The following is a 17,757-nucleotide window of genomic DNA, read 5'->3' as shown; positions in this document are numbered from 1 at the left end:
TATTTGGCTTCTGAATGAGTGAACAGGCAAATATTAACACCAAGTAATTAGAACATAAGCACAGCAGCCAGGCTCGGTGGCGCAAGTCTGTAATCAGAGCACTCAGGGAGGTAGAGGCCAGCCTGGTCTACAAAGTGAGCCCAGGACAGCCACGGCTACACAGAAAACCCTGTCTCAAAAAACAACCCAAACCAAAACACAACTGTCAATTAAAAACCATAAGCACAGCAACTTTCCCTCTGGTGAAAGCATATATGCTAAGAAAAGGATCAGGGAATGAGAGACCAAAAGATTAAAAATCAGCAGTTATTATTAAAGTTTAGGGCCTGAATTAGCTGGGTGAGGTCCAGTAATGCCCTGAGGGGAAGAACCCGCCTTGTTGCATTCTTTTCCCCACTCACTAGAGATACACTTGCTAGGAAACTGGCCCATCCCCCTAGGGAGGAACACCAGATCATTAATGGTTTGGGGACCTTCCTATAGCCAATCAATTCAAAATGCAGCATTTTGACCAATAGATGCTTGCTAGGCAGGAAACGCCCCTGCCTTGGACATGCTGGGAGGGACCAGAATCTTTAAATCACCAACCTGAGCATGGGGTGCTCCGCTCTCACCACTTCTGTGTTGGGGGATGTGAGCCCAAACTGCAGCTTGTAATTTATAATAAAAAGATCCTCATGTGGTTTGCAACGGACTCGGCTCCTGGTGGTCTTTTCGGGTATCGCCATTCAGGCACAACAGGACATTGGTAGCCTTCAAGATGCCAGTCGTTTTACTTATGTTACATCAGAATTTAGAGGGAAATTGTGTTGTTCCAGCTAAAACAAGTGACTGGATTGGCATTTGGTACGTGGCAAGCCCTCGATCACCATGGAATGAACTGACGACTTCTCACTTTACTAAGGGGGCACGGAAAAGACTTGGCTAAGGTCCCTGAAAGTCTTTAGGGACACCACAGGGCTAAGGGCGATGGCGAGGAGGCCGGCGCGCAAGTTCAGCCTCTGCAAGTGACTGGTTTAAATCAGCCCAAACCTTTAGCACTTCAGTCAATGAGGAGGACACCGGAAGGGAGAAGAACCGGAACAATCGCACTGAAACAACAAGGATTCGGGAGCCTGCTTTCCCAGGACGTGCAGGCGGAGCGCCCGTCACGTGACCACGCCCGTCACGTGATCGGGCCGCCGGCCGAGGCGCGTTTCCGCCCGCCTTCGCAGCTATGGCGGCGTCCCTGGGCGGTATGTTCTCCGGGCAGCCTCCAGGTCCTCCGCCGCCCCCGCAGGGGCTCCCCGGCCAGCCGTCGCTCCTGCAGGCAGCCCCCGGGGCTCCGAGACCTCCCAGCAGCACCTTGGTGGACGAGTTAGAGTCCTCCTTCGAGGTAAGCCGGGGCGTGGGCGTCCTTGTGCAGCCTCCTCTCGCGGGCGGAAGGCGCGCAGCTCAACTCCTTTCTGGGTCCCGGCGCCCAGTGGCGGCGGGGATCGGAGAACGGAGGCCGCGCGCCTTGGCCCGGGTACCGCCGTGGCCGGTGATCTCAGGTCTGCCGTCGCAACCGCGACATTTCTGGAGACGGGGGACTTGAAGTCCGCCCAGCTCGCCTCCACCTCACGGCCCTCTGGCCTAGCCGGCTTTTATCTCAGCGACTCCAGTAGGAGCTGGTCTCTCCGGAGCGTAGCCGTTCGGCCGAGCTGCTCTGGGTTTTCAGGTCACACAGTGTACGCTTTCCCTTGTTTTCCCCCGTGTTCTAGGTAGACTTTCCAGGGGCTCCTGTTACCTGCTAACCTGTTAGCTTTTCTATTTGGGTGCCACCCCTTTGACGTCTCTGGCTTCGCTTTCTAGTCGTTTGGTAAATGCTCTTTGTTAAAAAAAAAAAAAAAAAAAAGTTGAGCTCTTACTGTGGAGGAAACTTCGGTAGAACATTTAGATTCATACCCTCTTCGTGGTTGCAGAAACACTCAGAAGTAATTGCCCAAAGTCGGCCTTGGGTTTGTTCACGTGAACACGAGTGCTCCCGCCTTCTGCCTTTCCAGGCAAAAGCTGGCCTACTGAAAAACACATTCTTTTACAAAATTAAATCGTATTGCATTTATTTCTTTTGTTTGTGTGTGTTATTGGGGCGCTTGTGGAGAGGTCCAAGGGACAACTTGCAGAAGTCAGTTCTCTACAGCCACTATGTGAGTGCAAGGGATGGAACTCAGATGGTGGCAAACATCTGTCCCACCACCCCTAAGATACTAGTCTTTTTATAGACTGGCATGCATTTTTCCCCCATCCATAATACAGTCGATAAAGGTCCATGCTTCAGATGTTTTTCAGAATAAGGAAGGCAGGGAGCTACTGCAGAACTAAGGAAGTTTCTGAAGTTGTCTGGAGTTAGGTTTTGTTTGGTTTTTTTGAGACAGGGTTTCTCTGTGTAACCCTGGCTATACTGGAACTCGCTCTATAGACCTGACTGACCTTGAACTCACAGCCTCTGCCTCCCAAGTGCTGGGATTAAAGGAGTGTGCCACCACTGCCCAGCTTGAAGTTAGCTTGTTTTGACCGAATGGCCCACTGGCTCTGGGGAAGCCATCCAAGACTTGTGGGCTGCACCATTCCGTAAGCTGCCCACACTGCAAAACTCCCAACAAGAGTTAACTTTTACAGTCCACACAACAGGCAGTCTGATTTGTTGGACTGTTGTGGGCCTGGGAAACCCCTGTGACTGTTTCTATACAACAGATCTGGAGCTGTGCAGGAGGATTTATTGCTTCAGAAGAGAACCTCATATGTAGTTATGATTCCTATTTGGAACCTAAATTTGGTTCTGTGTCTTTGTCTTTTACACAGATGTTTGCTCACTGCTGTTAGGGCCCTTTGTTCTAGCCTGTGTTCATCTTTCAGCTGCCATCCATGTTCTTTTTCGCCTTTTTTGTCTTTTCTGAGGCCTGCTTGTGCCTCTGAGGCACAACTTACATGTACAGTTGGTACCCTTTCAGAACTCTGTCTTTGGGATTTGATTATCCATGTGGCAGTAACCATTTATTACCCAGACACCTCTGTTACTTATTAAATGTCAGGTGGTATTCCAAATACTTAGAATATAGTCCTGAGCCACATAGGCAGACCACTGGCAGAAGACAAATAACTGTGGCTGAAAAGAATGAATAATAATGTCAGCTACTTATGTGGAGTGCATGCCAAGCTCCATGGTAGAGCATGAGTTGGGAGGGGGCCATCATTTAGAAAGAGTAGGTAGATGACATCTTGAGATGGTGATATATACAGTTCATGTAGGGGTCAGCCAGGGGGGTTGTGATGGGGTTGAAAGGTATCCAGGTGTGGAATGAGACAGTGAGGAAGAGGCAGTTGGTAGCAATGAGACCACGTGATGGGGGCAACAAATACCGGTATCTCAGGTACCATACTAGTGAAGATTTATTTCACCAGGTGTTTACACTGGCCCCATGCCTTCTCAGGTACAAACTCAGAATGTGTCCACTCGTTTAATGGCCTCGGGAGAAGCTGTTTCTTGTTCATAAGCAATAGCTTGATGTGTATATAACATTTTTCCTGTTTTGCTCACACAGGCTTGCTTTGCTTCCCTTGTGAGTCAGGATTATGTCAATGGGACTGATCAGGAAGAAATTCGAACTGGTAAGGTTTCCCTCTTTGCACACTTGTGTTTTTGTCTTCAGCAGGTTTCTCTTGCTGATTTTATATGGCGTCTTTTTAGAACTTTTCCTGGGAGTGAGATGTATGCAGATGGTCCCCATGAACTGCGGCTTCTTTGTTCCGTTCAGCTAACATGTTGGCTGAGTCACTAGGAACCACTTGAAATGAGTCAGCTGTGTGTATTCCCATCTCCAGTGTCCCATGACTTTCCTGTATTTCCAATATTCCAATTTTAAATGGAAATTGTGGCCCTGAATGCTGAGTGTCTGGATTTTGCTTCTTTGGAAGACCTGACAACTTGTATATTGTGTAAGGTCTCTGACCTGAAAGCGGCGTGAGATACCTGCTGTTTCATGCTGGTTACATATGGGAACTTGTTGCTGTCAACCAGATTAAAATGCTGCATTATATCTGTGAGAAGGTGTTGTTTTAATATTTTAACTTCATTTAGGTGGGAGTTACATATACATCCTGCGTTACCCTAAAACTTTTGATCTCTCTTTAAGGTGTTGATCAGTGTATCCAGAAGTTTTTGGACATTGCAAGACAGACAGAATGTTTTTTCTTACAAAAAAGATTACAGTTGTCTGTCCAGAAACCAGATCAAGTTATCAAAGAGGTATGGATTTGGCTTTGCCCCCAACTTTTAGGAAAAACAAGTGTCATTAGGATTTCACTTGTGTCTTAACAAGGTGCACCCTCAGGTCAGCAAACTTCTGAAGGTCCCAGTGTTTATGATAGCCTGGACACATGGGGGGAGGGGTCTTTGGGGAGAGAGCTGAGCTGGAAACAACTATGCTTAACTCATTTTACGTTGGTTTTCATGGAAAAGTTTTCTTAAAGAGCAGCCTTTGCCTTCCAAGAACAATTAGAAAACCATCAGTATAGAAAAAAAGTTCATTTGAACAAGGTCTCTAACAGTGTTCCTAAATTGCCCTACCTGGCCCCTTGCACATAGGGAATGGTTGATTTACTTTGCTTAAGAAATCAAAAAGTAAATATTGTAGCCAGACATGGTGGTGCATATGTTTAATCACAGCTCTCAGGAGGCAGAGGCAGGCAGACGTGTGTAAGTTCAAAACCAATCTGACCTACATAGCAAGTTCCAGGCCGGTTTAGGGCTATGTAATGAAATTATGCGTCTCAAACAACAACAAAAACTTAGGTAAAAGGGTTGGGTTAGTCTTATTTGTTTTAAACTGAGCATTTGGAAATGAATTGCCACAAGAACAAGGAAGCTTTAATGGTGTTGAGTAAGGGAGGTAATTCCCGCCACACCAATATAGAAGACCCTGACTTCTTTCCAGCCCCGTAGTCAGTGATAATTCACTGAGAAATTCAAAGCTGAGAGGAATATTTTGGCAGCTTTTGAAATAACAAGTTGACCATGACCAGTTAATCAGAAATTTCAGCCATGAGATCAGCTGTTGAGAACAGGAATAGTAAGATTATATTACAGTCATAAGCTCACTTCTTAACATGAATACTCAAATAATATGTGCAAATAGTTATGTCTACCATATAAAAACTGTGCTTATTCTATATGTCTGAGAGTTTGGCACTCAAGTTGGTAATGTACACCATTTGTGTGTAGTGCCCACAGGGGCTAGAAGAGTGCATTGATCATATCATCTGCAACAGGAATTGTAGGTGGTTGTGAGCTGATTTGGGTGCTGGGATCTGAACCCAGGTCTTCTGTAAGAGCAACCAGTGCTTTTAACCACTGAGCCATCTCTCCAGATCCAAAGCTAATTTTTTTTTCTTTTGAGATTTATTTATTTATTATGTATACAATGTTCTATCTGCATGTGCACCTGCACACCAGAAGGGGGACCAGATCTCATTATAGATGGTTGTGTGGTTGCTGGGAATTGAGCTCAATACCTCTGGAGGAATAGCCAGTGCTCTTTAACCTCTTATCCATCTCTTTAGCCCCAAAAGCTAAATTTTAATAAGGGATTTACCACCACTGTGCATATTAAGCTTCTGAAAAAGTTGTAATTTTTTAGCACTATAATCTGAAGTTGTGAAAACAGTAATGTGGATTCCTATAGACAGCTGTTAACATCTGTTTCATATTTTCAGTGTTTGGTCTTTTCAGCAGTGATCTTTTAGATGTTGTGAGGTAATTTTTCATCTTACACTTGTGTTTTTACTTATTAAAAGAAAAATATTAAATACCAGAATTCTTACTGTTGGGCACACATCTCATTTTGCTTTTGTTAGGTAGTGTTGGCACATGCCTTTAATCCCAGCACCCAGAGGCAGAAGCGGGTAGATCTCTGAGTTTGAGGCCAACCCAGTCTACAGAATGAGTTTTAGGACACAGGGAGAAACCCTTTCATAAAAACAAAACAACAACAACAAAAAAAAGAGTTGCTTTGGCTGATTTCAAATAGTAGAGCCCAGTAGAGCAATGGGCTTTTAAAGCTTTAGTGGATTCCCTTGGTTTTGAATTTGCTTTTTAGTGTTTTGTTTGTTTGTTTTTTATTTTTCAATTTTTATTTTCTTGAGAAAGGGTCTCACTGAGTTACCCAAGCTGGCCTTGACTTCACTGTGGCCTTAAAATTCATGATCTTGCCCTAGCCTCCCAAATAGCTGGGATCAGAGGCCTATGCCACCAGGGTTATTTTTAGTGTTCCTAAGGAAGAACCTCATTAACTCTTGTTTGTTCTGACTGACTTCATCACGCTGTTTTTCCCCCTTATCTCTTTCATCTGTAGGATGTCTCAGAACTGAGGAGTGAATTGCAGCGGAAAGATGCGCTGGTCCAGAAGCACCTGACAAAGCTGAGGCATTGGCAGCAGGTGCTGGAGGACATCAATGTGCAGCACAAAAAGCCAGCCGAAATCCCTCAGGGCTCCTTGGCCTACCTCGAGCAGGCGTCTGCCAACATTCCTGCACCTCTGAAGCAGACCTAAGGGCTCAGGCCTGTGGTGCAGCTCTGCAGTCTTGCTGGACATCTTTTCTTACAGATGTGGCATGTCGGAAAAACTGTCCGATAATGAGCTGATGTTAGTTTATGTTTCTACCCATTTTTATGATTTATTATTTCAGTATGAAGCCTGGGGTGGTGAATCCAGGATCCCCAGCCTCAGCTCCTCTAATACTCTAAATTCATTAGTACTTTATAGAATGCCTGTTGCTTTGAAAAACCAATTGTTTTTTGTTTAATATTTTGCAAAGTTTAGACTGTTCAAGTGGTGAACACATTCTTACTTGGCCTTTACCTTTTGTTTTGACAACATTTTGTAGCTTCATCTGTATTTTTGTTTTTTGTTTGGTGAACCCTGAAGGGAAAAAAATTTTAATGGTTTGAAAAGCCTGGGATATAAGAGTGAGTTTGGTTATCAGCGTTAATAACCATCAGTGGCAGTGCAGACAAGTCTGTAACGTTGAACTACCTCAGGAGGAACCTGACAACAGTGCAGTGCTTCCAGGATGGCACGGGTTGAGCATGTTTTATGTTCACACAGTGTGCTGCTAGTGTGGTATTACAGGAGGATGCTTACCTTAATGTTGGATTTTTCTCTGAGCTGAGTTACATTTTCTGGGTCCTTGTTCACTTTGCTCTGAAGGCACACATAGCAGGAGCATGGCATGCTGAGTGCTCCCAGGCTGTGCTGTGCTGGTCAATGTAAGGAAGGCACAGATGAGGTGTGCAGGCCAAAGGCTGGCTTGGATTGTCTTAGTTATTTGCATGTTTTTTATATTTTTCAGAGCAGAGTACCTCTTTTTACCCGAAACAAATACTTTGTACCTCTTGAATAGTGCATCCCCAGCTTGGTTTTGGTCTTGTCCATTTTGGTTTATGGAGCCTTGAAGCCCTAGTCACAACCATTGATACCCACGCCTGTGTTACTTGCTCTGTTGTATACCCTATGAGAATAGGCATTTCCTTGATTATTCCAGATCTTACTACTTTGTGTGTGTGTGCTTGATTGTATATTTAGCACCTGGACAAATTAGAACCAGCCTGAGACCGTCAGGTCCCCATCTTCAGCTACATAGCAAGTTTGAGGCTGTTGTGGGCTGCATGAGATCAGTGCCTCCCAACCTCTGGCAAAAAAGAAAGAAAACCCCACTCATTTTATGAAGCACTGATTGTCAAGTTTATGTGTTGTGGTTTTGTTTTGTTTTGTTTTGTTTTGTTTTTTTAAATTTCTTGGCCAAAACCTAAATAAGCTGATTACATTTTAGCCAGTTTTTCAATAATTAAAAGGATAGTGAAAATACCGGAAACTGTTCTTGGTGCTTAGTGAAAATGTTTTAAGTTAGTATATGCACATTATTATCATTTTTTAATTGAATTCAACAGTTAGGTAAAATAATTTCCCATTTTGTCAGTTTGTAAGCATCGTGTGTGTGTGTGTGTGTGTGTGTGTGTGTGTGTGTGTGTGTGTGTAGTATACCTGTGAATGTGCAATGTGCTTGGGAGAAGGGTACATGTGTATGTTTTTGAAAAGATCAAAGATTCATGTCGGGCAATACCTCTTTTCACATAACTTTTTTGAGACAGACCAAAGCTGGGGCTTACTGGTCAAGACCAGCTGGCTTGCAAACTTCCATTATCTTCCTTCCTCTCTTACTTCCCAGCCCTAGGATTAAGCTGCTCTGCTGGGCTTTTTGTTCCGATGTGTGATCAGGTCTTCAGCTTTCAGGCAAGTGCTTTATTTACCGAACTGTCGATCCAGCTGTGTCGTGTTCTCCCTAAGTGGCAGCTTGCTGGCTTTTGAACACAGACATGGGGTGCATGTCTTTCAGGGGTTTCCCTTTGCTTGCTGTTCTCATATGTAAGCCAACCGATTGAAGGAAGTTCCTCCCCTCCCACTTGCTTCAGCTGCCTGCCTGAATAAGGCCTGCCTCTTCACATTGTATGGATCCCAGGCCAGCTGCTTTCTCTAGGATTAACCACTGTGATGGTTTCTGCCACTTGCACTGTCTATCCTTGACTCCTTTCCTGCAGGTCACCCAGAATCCATCTTGAACATTTCTCTTGATCTTCAGCAGCTTCTTATTTGGTCTCCACTCTCCTCCAGCCTTCACAATTGTATCTGTTTATCTTGGAATTGTGCATGTGATCATCTTTGGCTACAGATCAGATAGAACCTCACTTCCTCATCTTTTGAACCTGAACTGAGCTTCTTTATCCAACTGCTAACTATGGACCTTCCGGAGTGGCTCCTCGGTAAAGATTCCCAGGCAGTTCTGCTTTCTAAAGCGCTGTTGCATAAAATGCTGTTACGGAAATAGCATCGGTCGTGCCAGCCCTGGGTATTAGCCTGCCGAGCATGGGTGCTGCAGTCAGGACCACTTCTGGACTGCTCTGATGGACAGTCTGCTTAGGAGTGTCGGCAGTGTCAGCCACCCTAGTCCGCATTTCTGAACTCTCCTTGCACAGACCCAACAGTGTGCAGTAGCTGCCCCTGCAGTGCTTGCCCTGCTCTGCTGGAAACAGGCTCAGAACACCAGTCCTCAAAGTTCCCCTGCAGTGATGACAAGGGGAAACAAACCACTTCATAATCCTGTAGGGCACATGTACACCACCCAAAACAAAGTCACCATGTGTTTAAAACTACCAGACCTCCTCCTGGATGAAGCCAATGGCTGCACCTTTACCCCTTTGATGGTTACTAGAATCACCTTGTCAGGATCTCAGCTCACTGGAAGACAGCCTTCTTAGCATGTCTTGGAGTTAGTTTCTTCTAACTCCTAGAGTATGTTGGTTAAGCTGGTACAGCCCACCCTATCTGTGGGCAGCGTCGATCGTTCCATGGGCTGCTATCCAACACTGAATAAAAGGTGAGCTGGGCATCAGTATTTGTTCTCTGCTTCTCATCTGGACACAGTGACCAACTGCCTCAGCCCTGTCCCCACACCTCCCCTGCCACGATAAACAATTCTTGACTACTTTTTTGTCATGCATTTCGTCTCAGCAGCAAGAAAGAATGCGGAAGGCAAAAGAGCAGTCTGTTGCTTCTTCAATAGTTGCCGTGCTGAGAAGATGCCCAGGTGAAAAAACCACAGCCACCTGTAGCCAATTTCTTAAAGCCCCCAGTAGAACAGTGCTTACTGCTAATTATCAAAAATTGGGACTTAATGAGAAACAGACTGAGCATTTTCCTAATCTAAGAATCCAAATGTTCCCAAATCTAAACATTTCAAATGTTAACATGACACTGTAAGTGGAACCATCTATACTTGATGCATTGAGTAAAAATGTGGGTGCACGAGGCTGTGCTGAAGGTGGATATGGAAATACAAGGGAATGTCATATTTAGACTTGGGTCCCATTCTTAAGATAACTTGTGTATATGCATGAATCTGAAAATATACAAAATCTCACTATTTTTAATGTATTGAGGACTCAGCTCGAGGCCTTGCACAACTGCTGTACACTAAAGCACTTGTGGTTCCAAGTGTTGGGATAGGGGATTCTTAACCTGTAGTCTCAGGAGGCAATGAAGCAATGAAAGCTGCAAGCTCATAAGTGAGATTAGCGCCCTTGGAAAGAGGCTTACACCAGCTCCACTGCACGTGAGGTTACATACTGGAGATTTATGAAGAAGGCCTCATCCTGCTTAGCACCTTCATCTTGGTCTCAGCCCACAAGTGGTGGATCTTTGTTGTTTGTAAATTAACCCCACATTAAAAATTGTAGTGTAGCAGCCCCACACTGCAGTGTCTTCAGATTATAGTAGACACCTTGAGCTGGAAAGAAAAAGTTGGCACTAACAGATGTGCCATTCCAAATATGCTAACATGTTCACATTGAAAAATGGAAAAAGACCCCGACTGAGTTATCGATGTTTTAGAGCTTCACAGTGTGTGGCTCTAGCTGAGTATGGCAGTACACTGGGGGAGGGGCTGGAGATGGGGTGATCTCTTGAGTTTGAGATCAGCTCGGTTTATATAGTGAGTTCTGGGCTACACAGTGAGACCCTGTCTCCAAACAAGCACCAACAAAAATGTGGATTCCTGGGCAGGCAAGGTAGCTCATTGGTAAAGCACTGGCTTAGCATGCTCAAGGTCCTGGGTTCTACATGCAGTACTCCAAAAAAAAAGGGGGGGGGGTTGTTTAAAATAATAAGCCTGGCAGTGGTGGCACACACCTTTATTCCCAGCACTTGAGAGGCAGAGGCAAGTGGGTCTCTGAGTTCAAGGCCAGCCTGGCTTACAGAGTGAGTTTCAAAATGGCTAAGCCTACAGACTACACAGAGAAACTGTCTCAAAAAAAAAAAAAAAAAAAAAAAAAAAAGACAAAAAGTAAAACAAATGTAATACATTTAGGAAATTAGAGCCAATGTAAACAAAAATCTATTACAGGGCTGGGAGTGTAGAGCAATGGGTGTAGTATTTCCCTAACCAGGGTAAGACCCTGGACTCTAACACTGAAAAAAGTCAGTCTTGTTCGGCTTTATTAACTTGTGAGTTTTCGCTATATTTCTCTAAAAACAGTCCAGGTAATTACGTTTTATTTGGAGACAATCTGATTGAGGTTAGTGTGAACTTTGCTTCTGAGCTCAGTCTTCATCTAATTTTACAAGCCACAGCCGTTTTCATTGACCAGTTGTTTAGAATTTTATTCAAAGAGCAAATATTTGACAATGCATAGAATTGACATGGGTTGATGAGCCACTTGCTGGGCCAGCACCAGAGAGAAAAGGGTTTTACCCACTAAAAGCTGAGTCAGATCTGCTCTGTCAGAGGGTACAAGGTGGACAGAGTGCAACTTCAGCACCACGGGCAGTTCCCTGCTCGCCTAGGGCTTCCGAGCAGTGCGGAAGCCATACATCTGAAGCAGGGGACCCAGATGAAAGCACGGGAGTCCAGCAGTCTTTGACATCAGAGGACAGACAGTCTAAAAACCCTCACAGAAGACTGTTAACACAGTTGTCGCTGAAGCTGAGATGTTTGACAGGTGGATCACAGCTGTTCACTGGGCATTCCAGGTCAGGCTTGATGGCTGCACCTCTAGAATGCTGCTTTAATCTTGTGAAGTCCCTTTTGAGGTAGGTGTTGTCCCTCTGTAGTGTGTGGCAGTGTCAGACCTGGGAAGTTAAAACATGCAATCCAAGCATGCTGCAGTCCATTCCTGGTAGGTTTGGTGGTTTCTGTTTGTCTTCATTAGCTTTCCTTTTATATTGAACTTCATTTTATTCCTCTTCATATTGAGGTTAGATGTGCATTTTGGAAATAACATTTTATATATATATATATATACATATATATATGGAAATATATAGCATAACTCTTTGAGTGGAGCTGACCAAGAAAAAATGAAAATGCTTTTAAAGCAGATCATGGCAGTCACAAGGCTAATATCTCACCAAGTGGAGTGTGACATTACAGGCAATAGAAATACAATGGGTAATTTGGTCATCAGAGATAACGTCATTTTCCTAGGGGTGCTTTTAAATAACTGTCTTGTTTCAGCTTTAACTAGAAGACCTGTTAAATCAGCAGGTGTCACAATGAAACTGGAATGTTATTGCCACTTTGTTTTCGCTATCTACCAACATGTAAGTCATTACCAGCTAGTTGGGTGATTTTAATTTATTCCTTCAGATGGTTGAACTTATTTTCCAATGTCCTCCTTGGAACAGATCCCAAAGATCAACTTAGAATGAAAAGTACTTGGTAAACCATTCCTGATGTGGAGAACCTTGCTTTTGTGAGGCTTCTTTGGGTTGGGTTGCTTCTCCATCTTGTGCCCTAAAAGCAAAGGAAATTTTTACATAGTTTTGAAACTTTTTTTTAGTAAAAAACAATACTGTGTCACCTTTCCAGGAGAAGCTAAGTGTTTGTTATCCCTTCAAAAGATACTGGACCATAACCAGCGAGGTTGGCAGCTGGAAAGGAGTTGGGAGGGGTGAGCTGGAGGGAGTGTCTGCTTCTTATTTCACTACCAATGGCTTTCCATCCTTTCAGTGATCACCTGGTGGTTATTATGCTAATGCATTTTGTAGCATTCATTATCCATTTTAGGCACAAATCAGACAGCTACATTTTAAGAACTTTACAAAAAGGTAGTTTAACACAGTGTTCCAAGAAGAGTCTTCTATAGATTATTACTTGTGAGCATTTTAATGAGGCTATGAAATGTGCCTAATAAATCAAAAGAGAGCAGGCAATGAAACTGTCACCTAGTCAGTCAGCATTTGTGAAGCTTCATGTCAAATAGCAGCCTGCCAAGTGTTGAGGACCTGAGTTTGATTCACAGAACCTACAAGGTAAAAGGAGAGAACAAACTTCTAAAAGTGCTCCTCTGACCTTAACATGTGTGCCATGGCAGATGCCATGCCCCAATAAATAATGTAATTTGGGGGGCTTTTTGAGATAGGATCTCTCACTTTGTTGCTCTGACTGTTTTAAAATATACTATGTAGTCTGTTGGCTTAGAATTCACAAAGATTCACCTCCTTCTACCTACAGAGTCCTGGGATTAAAGGTGTGCACCACTGCACTGACCCATAAATTAATTAAGAGGAAAGAATGAAAAAGAAAACAAAATAGTTTAAAACAGAGGTGCCTATCAATGAGGGTAAAGAGCTGGTGTGCTTTGCTGTAGACCTTAATCCACAAGCAGGACCCAAAGGGGCCACATTCATTTAGAGGTGACAAATGATTTCTCCTGGCTCAGCAGTCAAGATCTATGCCTCCCATCCAGTCTGACAGCCATGGGCAGGTTGGCATGTAGAGAGCTTCTGGAACCAAGGGAGTTTTGAGGAGGGCCTTTCAAATGCAAACCTCAAGCTCAGAATTTAAAGCAGGCCCTTTGAATGAAAGTCTTGATAAGAAGGAAAGTTAGTAAACAAGGGTGAGCCTTCACATGCCTCTGGAAGGGAAGCGTGTCACAAGGGAAAATGTGAAAGGGGCATCAAAGGGCATCACCCTTTGATGACATCACCCTCCACAGACTCACTGAGATGCTCTCACTGCCTCAGTAATACAAATTCACACTGAAAAGTAGCCTTAGCTAAACCACACTTCTGTGTCAGGTCCGTGGGGAGGGATATCTTATGGGCTAATTCCTGTAGTCACACCAATGTGATCAGGTAGGTGCTGTATTCATTTTTAAGATAGGAATTCAGGGAACTGTAGAGACCACACACTAAGAAAAAGTAGATTTTTTTGGATAGAGATCTTAAATTAAGTGATTCCATAAACATCAGTCCTCTGAAAGTCTGGCACCAACATTCCTAAGAATAACACAGTTTATATTGTCAGCATTCCTGTTTGGCTGGACTGACACTGTTTCCGAGGCTGGCCAGATTCTCAGCAGGTACCTGAGAAGACCCTAATTTCTTTCCTGTCCTTGGGGAAATAAAGTAACACCGTCACCCTCCCCCACACACCTTGTGGTAGTTTTCCCATCTAGTAACTGGGTGGGTTTGTAAGGCTGGCCACAGCTGGAGCTTGGGTCCAGGCTGGGTGATTTAGTTATGGGAGGGGCATTGATCCTGGTGCTCAGGTCTCCACTCAAAAAGTTCTTTGCATAGGAGGCAAGGTTTGGCACGCTGACCACTCTGCTGGGTACTTCCTCCATCTTCTTTTTCTGTTTGTTAGAGGAAAGCAATTAGTGCTACCTGAAAAAGAGCATTATTATAAATGCAAATGGGCTCACCCAACTCAAATGACAAGGAAAAGAGGTAACAATGCTACTTATATATTTTGGTATTGTTTTAAATATTATTTGGGGGGCATGCATATTACTACATGACTTTAATATCAACACCCAGGAGGCAGATTTCTATGAGTTCAAGGCCAGCCTGAACTACACAGTGAGCTCCAGGCCAGCCAGGATTACACAGTGAAACCATGTCTCAATTAAAAAATGTTTTAATAAGTTTATTGTAGTGCTAGGAATGGGATCTAGGGCATCAATCATGCCAGATAATTGTTCTTCCATTGAGCTATGTTCCCTGCCCTTCAAACCATTTTTTTCTATCTTTATTTTGTAATTTAAACCAAACCAAACAAGGATCTATGATCTATACCCACGACTTGGGGAAAGACATGTTTTATAACTTCTTAAATATTTTAGGTGCCATATAATAGCAGGGACTGGCCCTGCTTCACCTTCAACTTCATCTTCATTAGCCTCTAAAATGCAAGTTACATTGCTACAATAGAGGGAAACATTAAAAACCACAAATGAGGCCTTGGCAGGTCCATTCAGTCTAGGGTTGTTACTCTGTGAGCTATGAAGTACAGATTCTTTTCAACTTTGGGGATCTTGTGATAGGACATGAAAGAGTTGTTATGAATATATTTGTCATCATTACAGAGTCTACAAGTATATGGAGAAACAGAGGGAAGAAGTAGGATATTTTCTCCCATCATCTAGATGGTGGAGGGAATATTTATAGCGACATATTTGCTTTAAGAAACTCAAAGATGCACAGAAAATACAAGCCACACATAGTCTCTTAGTGCTGTGTGCTAGCACTTTAGATAATTCCCGTGGGTTTTTTCCAGTGACTATTCCACTGAGTGTCCACCAGCCCATCAATGTGCTACAGCCACTTTTAGGAGAAAAGAAAGCTGCTTATTGTGTGATGTGTTAAAACTGATTTACCTTCATAGAAGGGGTCAAGTATCCCGGGTGAGGATTGAAAGAGAAGGACCGATTCCGATGGGACATTGCACTGGGGAAGGCTGCGTAGTGAAATCTTCTCTCTTCCTGGAAAACCAAGGCAACCAGGTCTTAGAGAGCTTAGCCATGGGCCTTTGGTTTTGTCCAGATTGTGGGAGGGCAGAAGAAAGAAGAAAGCCCTGGAGATAGGGGGTAGGTGAGGGGCAATCAAGCTACCAGTCATGGAAGTACCCAGAAAATACCTTCACCTCTAGAGCTTCATATTACCAGTGAAGGAAAGGGCACACTGCCTTAGCAAGTTAAAACAAAACAAGCAAACAAAAAAAAAAATCTAACTATCCTGAGTACCTGAAAGTAAAATCTAGTACAAAAGTTAAAATAATTAAAGAAAACTGTTCCGCATACCCAAAAAATTCGAACCTTTCTCACCCTTGCCTTGATTGAAACAGGGTCAAACACTGCTTGGCCAAAGATGAATATGGGCTTGAACTTCCAATGTTTCTGACTCCTGAGTGCCGGGATTTTAGACATGTGCGACCACACTTGATTTGTGTGGAGCTAAGGACTGAAGCACCATGTGGCTGCCCGGAACTGAACCTGGGCCCTCTGCAAGAGCAACAAGCATCCTCAACTTGGGAAATTGTTCTAAGATAATTATAACTGGGGCTGGAGATAGTGCGATTGTTAAAGCATTGACAGCTCTTCCGGAAGACATGAATTTAATGCTTAGTGCCTATAATCAGGCAGTTCACAAATGCCTGTAGCTCCAGCTTCAGGGGGTCTGACACCATACACTGGCCTCCAAAGGCACCTGGTATACGCGCACACACACACACGCGCACACACATGCACACGCGCACACACACACACACACACTCTCTCTCTCTCTTTCTCTTAAATATAAATAAAAAAATATGTTTTAAAAGACAGTCATAACTATAATATTTTGCTATACTTACCAAAGGAGTGGTTATTCCTTATTAATATAATTCTAAGAGTCAAAGACAGACCAAGGGGAGAGGCATCCCTAAGGAAGAGGGCATCAAGTCTTGATTGTTTTGAGGTGCAGAATCAAAGGAATTGGAAATAATTCTAGAGAATGGGTTTGCTAACCAAAAAAAAAAAAAAAAAAAATGGGTGGTTGATCTTACAAAAGAAAGATCAACAATGGTAAATTTGAATGATTTTATGAAAATTCCAAGGTAAGTAAATAGATTTTTATCAAATTCTGTAGGTTAAAAAAACAGAATCAGTGTTAAACAAATGTTGTTATACTTGGGGTTAGAGTGGCTTTTTTCTTTGCCTGTATCTTTTTGTTTGTTTGTTTTGGGGTTTGCTTATGAGTACTTCTTAGTAATAGGAGGAAATAAGACTGACAGGCAATACTTCCAGCGGCTATAGACTTGCCAGGTTCAAAGCAAGCAGCGTTATGGTACATGTTGGGTAGCACCTCCCACCCCGGCCTAGGCCTCACCGTGAGCTGCCTGATGATGTCCTCTCTCTCCTTCAGGCGTGTCTGCAGGCGGCTGATGAGCTGCAGATCTTCAGGCCGTGACGTTCCTTTTCTTGGCTTCTCTCCACAATCTTTTAGCCTGTTTAAAGTATGCAGTCAGCCCTTCTACAGAGGTTGCGCTTTCTCAACAGGCAGGTGGGAGCCTGTGTGCTTAGTGGGACTACCCAGGTCCCTGCTTTGGTCCGCCTCCTGTCAGTTCTCCTGCCTTCAGAACTAGGGAGTGTGCACACAGATATTGCATGCAGCCTGGCTTCTGGGGCAAGGCTTGGTTCCGGAAAAAGAGCACTACCCCCACACCCTGGGCCTGCAGGGTCTCCTGATGCCCTCAAGGCTCTAGCCCCATCTGGTGGGAACATAGAATACAGCACAATCTTAGAGTCAAGCCCTTTCAGATGCAGCCATAAAGGAAATAAGGCAGGACAGTGATGGGGGGAGAGAACGCTGATAGCAAGTCTCTATTGCTGAAGAGTTCACCCACACAACTCACTGAACATGGAGATGTAGAGTTGGTGCCTACATAGAGCCTTCAACTCTGCATGCTAGTGTCTTTGGTACTCTGCATGCTGCCGAACCCTCCCTGTCACAAACTCGGTATCCTGTCTATAAGATACACGAGTGCACTGGTGGTATAAAGCTTCTGGAAGCAATATACGATTTGGCTTAAGGCCCACTCCCATTGCACAAGTTGGAACCCATACCCAACACTACTTGGGTGACCAAGAACCTGACACTAGATAGACCAGAGATCTAGGGTAAAACCCTAGATTCCAGTTCTTAAAAAAAAAAAAAAAAAAAAAAAAAAAAAAAAAGGCAAGCCAGATATTTTACAGAGTGAGAGACCTTTGAACACTCAGACCTAAAGGGGATGTCTCTATCAAATCCCCTCCAGGCTCAAGGAAACCTTAAGAAGAGAAGGCTGAAAGATCGTAAGAGCCAGAGAGAATGAAATCCAGTAGGAAAACAGGTCCTCTAAATCAACAAGACCAACGCACAGAAA

The 17,757-nt window shown here is 43.8% G+C and overlaps 2 protein-coding genes across 3 annotated transcripts in view; one reads left to right on the top strand and one right to left on the bottom strand.

Moving 5' to 3' along the window:
- Window positions 1-1,163: 1,163 nt before the first annotated feature.
- Med28 (mediator complex subunit 28) lies at window positions 1,164-9,465 on the top strand. Of its 2 annotated transcripts, XR_009585046.1 has the most exons (5): window positions 1,164-1,375; window positions 3,564-3,630; window positions 4,155-4,267; window positions 6,372-6,662; window positions 8,245-9,465. XR_009585046.1 is itself a non-coding variant. In XM_021657273.2 (4 exons), the coding sequence occupies exons 1-4, from the start codon at window positions 1,217-1,219 to the stop codon at window positions 6,567-6,569; spliced, it is 537 nt and encodes a 178-aa protein (XP_021512948.1). In that variant the 5' UTR covers window positions 1,165-1,216; the 3' UTR covers window positions 6,570-9,465. The 2 variants fall into 2 exon arrangements, 1 of the variants encoding a protein (XP_021512948.1); XM_021657273.2 differs by having other exon boundaries at window positions 1,165-1,375; window positions 6,372-9,465.
- A 1,739-nt stretch (window positions 9,466-11,204) lies between these two features.
- The window catches only part of Fam184b (family with sequence similarity 184 member B), an 87,531-nt gene continuing 80,978 nt past the window's right edge, over window positions 11,205-17,757 (bottom strand). The window contains exons 13-16 of the mRNA XM_021657274.2: window positions 16,722-16,839; window positions 15,230-15,334; window positions 14,007-14,206; window positions 11,205-12,363 (exon numbers count right to left, since the gene is read on the bottom strand). Of these exons, the coding sequence (XP_021512949.1) occupies window positions 12,270-12,363; window positions 14,007-14,206; window positions 15,230-15,334; window positions 16,722-16,839 (517 nt within the window). The 3' untranslated portion in view covers window positions 11,205-12,269. The remainder of the gene's footprint in view (window positions 12,364-14,006; window positions 14,207-15,229; window positions 15,335-16,721; window positions 16,840-17,757) is intronic.

Source organism: Meriones unguiculatus, chromosome 12 (assembly GCF_030254825.1).
Source record: "Meriones unguiculatus strain TT.TT164.6M chromosome 12, Bangor_MerUng_6.1, whole genome shotgun sequence".
In the NCBI taxonomy this organism is placed as follows: domain Eukaryota; kingdom Metazoa; phylum Chordata; class Mammalia; order Rodentia; family Muridae; genus Meriones; species Meriones unguiculatus.
This window is presented reverse-complemented; position numbering and strand designations above follow the sequence as displayed.

Excerpts from the sequence above, each read along its gene's own strand:
- Med28 (XM_021657273.2), top strand. The coding sequence starts at position 1,217 with ATGGCGGCGTCCCTGGGCGGTATGTTCTCCGGGCAGCCTCCAGGTCCT. Across the intron at positions 1,376-3,563 it reads AGTTAGAGTCCTCCTTCGAG|GCTTGCTTTGCTTCCCTTGT; the intron begins GTAAGCCGGGGC and ends TTGCTCACACAG. Across the intron at positions 4,268-6,371 it reads CAGATCAAGTTATCAAAGAG|GATGTCTCAGAACTGAGGAG; the intron begins GTATGGATTTGG and ends TTTCATCTGTAG.